Source organism: Cyprinodon variegatus, unplaced genomic scaffold, assembly GCF_000732505.1.
Source record: "Cyprinodon variegatus isolate N-32 unplaced genomic scaffold, C_variegatus-1.0 Scaffold406, whole genome shotgun sequence".
Classification (NCBI taxonomy): Eukaryota; Metazoa; Chordata; class Actinopteri; order Cyprinodontiformes; family Cyprinodontidae; genus Cyprinodon; species Cyprinodon variegatus.
This window is the reverse complement of record NW_015150859.1, coordinates 700,837-702,075: the sequence shown is the minus strand read 5'-3', so window position 1 is coordinate 702,075 and position 1,239 is coordinate 700,837. Positions and strand designations below refer to the sequence as shown.

General features: G+C 41.6%; 1 protein-coding gene across 1 annotated transcript in view; it reads left to right on the top strand.

The window, feature by feature from the left end:
- The window catches only part of LOC107093067 (unconventional myosin-VIIa-like), a 105,863-nt gene that overhangs the window by 72,796 nt on the left and 31,828 nt on the right, over nucleotides 1-1,239 (top strand). Inside the window, exons 22-24 of the mRNA XM_015387887.1 lie at nucleotides 101-277; nucleotides 368-457; nucleotides 825-955. Coding sequence (XP_015243373.1) covers nucleotides 101-277; nucleotides 368-457; nucleotides 825-955 — 398 coding nt within the window. The remainder of the gene's footprint in view (nucleotides 1-100; nucleotides 278-367; nucleotides 458-824; nucleotides 956-1,239) is intronic.

The following is a 1,239-nucleotide window of genomic DNA, read 5'->3' as shown; positions in this document are numbered from 1 at the left end:
TGAGTTGGTAATGGGGGTGTTGAAGCTAAAAAGCCACGGCTCAATCTGAACAGAGGTCATCAGAGATTTTCATAAAAACCCTTTCACCTATATCTCCCAGGCTGCTTTAGCTGTGTGGATCACCGTGTTGAGATTCATGGGCGATCTGCCTGAACCTAAATGCGAAATGGTCCTCCATGACGGGAGCGAGAAGATTCCTGTCATGACCAAGATCTACGAAACCCTCGGCAAAAGGACCTATAAGAAGGAGCTGCAGGAGCTGCAAGTGGAGGAGGAGGTGAGATGCTGCTGGTCAGTGTATCCAGCATTTTAAGAAATGTCTGGTTTCTTAGGGTGCGGAGAATCATTTAACCATGTTTGTCTACAGAACAGCTCCGCTGACGCTCAGAAGAGGAACAGCATCAGACATAAACTGGTGTCTCTAACACTCAAGAGGAAATCAAAGATAACAGAGGAGGTGATGCTCCATTTAGTAAAAGCAGCTAATCATTACCTGATGTTTAAAGATCTCATTTATCCTTACATACAATATTAAAGTTAATTCAGAGGTTAAAAACACATTTAGGGTAAAATGTAAAGCTTTTAATATGCTTTAATAATAGTAATTGAGCTTCATTGATCTCACATTGGAGAAATTGACCTCTGCATTTAATCCAGTGGGCTGCCATTGTGCGGCGCCCGGGGAATAATTATATTTGCAGTTTTCCTCCTGTTAACATTTCTTTTAAGCACCTTTATTTACATAATCTCAGAGCTTTTAGGTTGCACTTTTCTTTTCTCCCCAAAACGTCAAAAAAAAAAAAAACTTTTATGGTTTGTTGAAGGTCACCAGGCGGCTGACGGAGGGCGTGGATTATGGGCTTCAGGGGAACAGCATGCTGGAGGATCGACCCACCTCCAACCTGGAGAAGCTTCACTTCATCATCGGAAACGGCATCTTACGGCCAGCCCTCAGGTTCACTGTGCAGTTATTCTGGTGTCGAATCAGATAAGGCAAACGAAACTCAGACTGACAGATAAAAGTTAAGGTTATGACTGTAACATTTGACATAGAAAGGTCATCATATTATACTAACCTGTTTCTGCAGTGTTTTACTGGACCGTGGAAAAGCTTTCACCCACGCCTTGTTATTTTTCCAACTTGAATTGATGCAAAGTTTCATTAAAATAAGCAAAACTATTGTAGAATCAGAATCTAATCATTGGTAGCAGGGGGGATTTACCATTAGGCAAAACTAG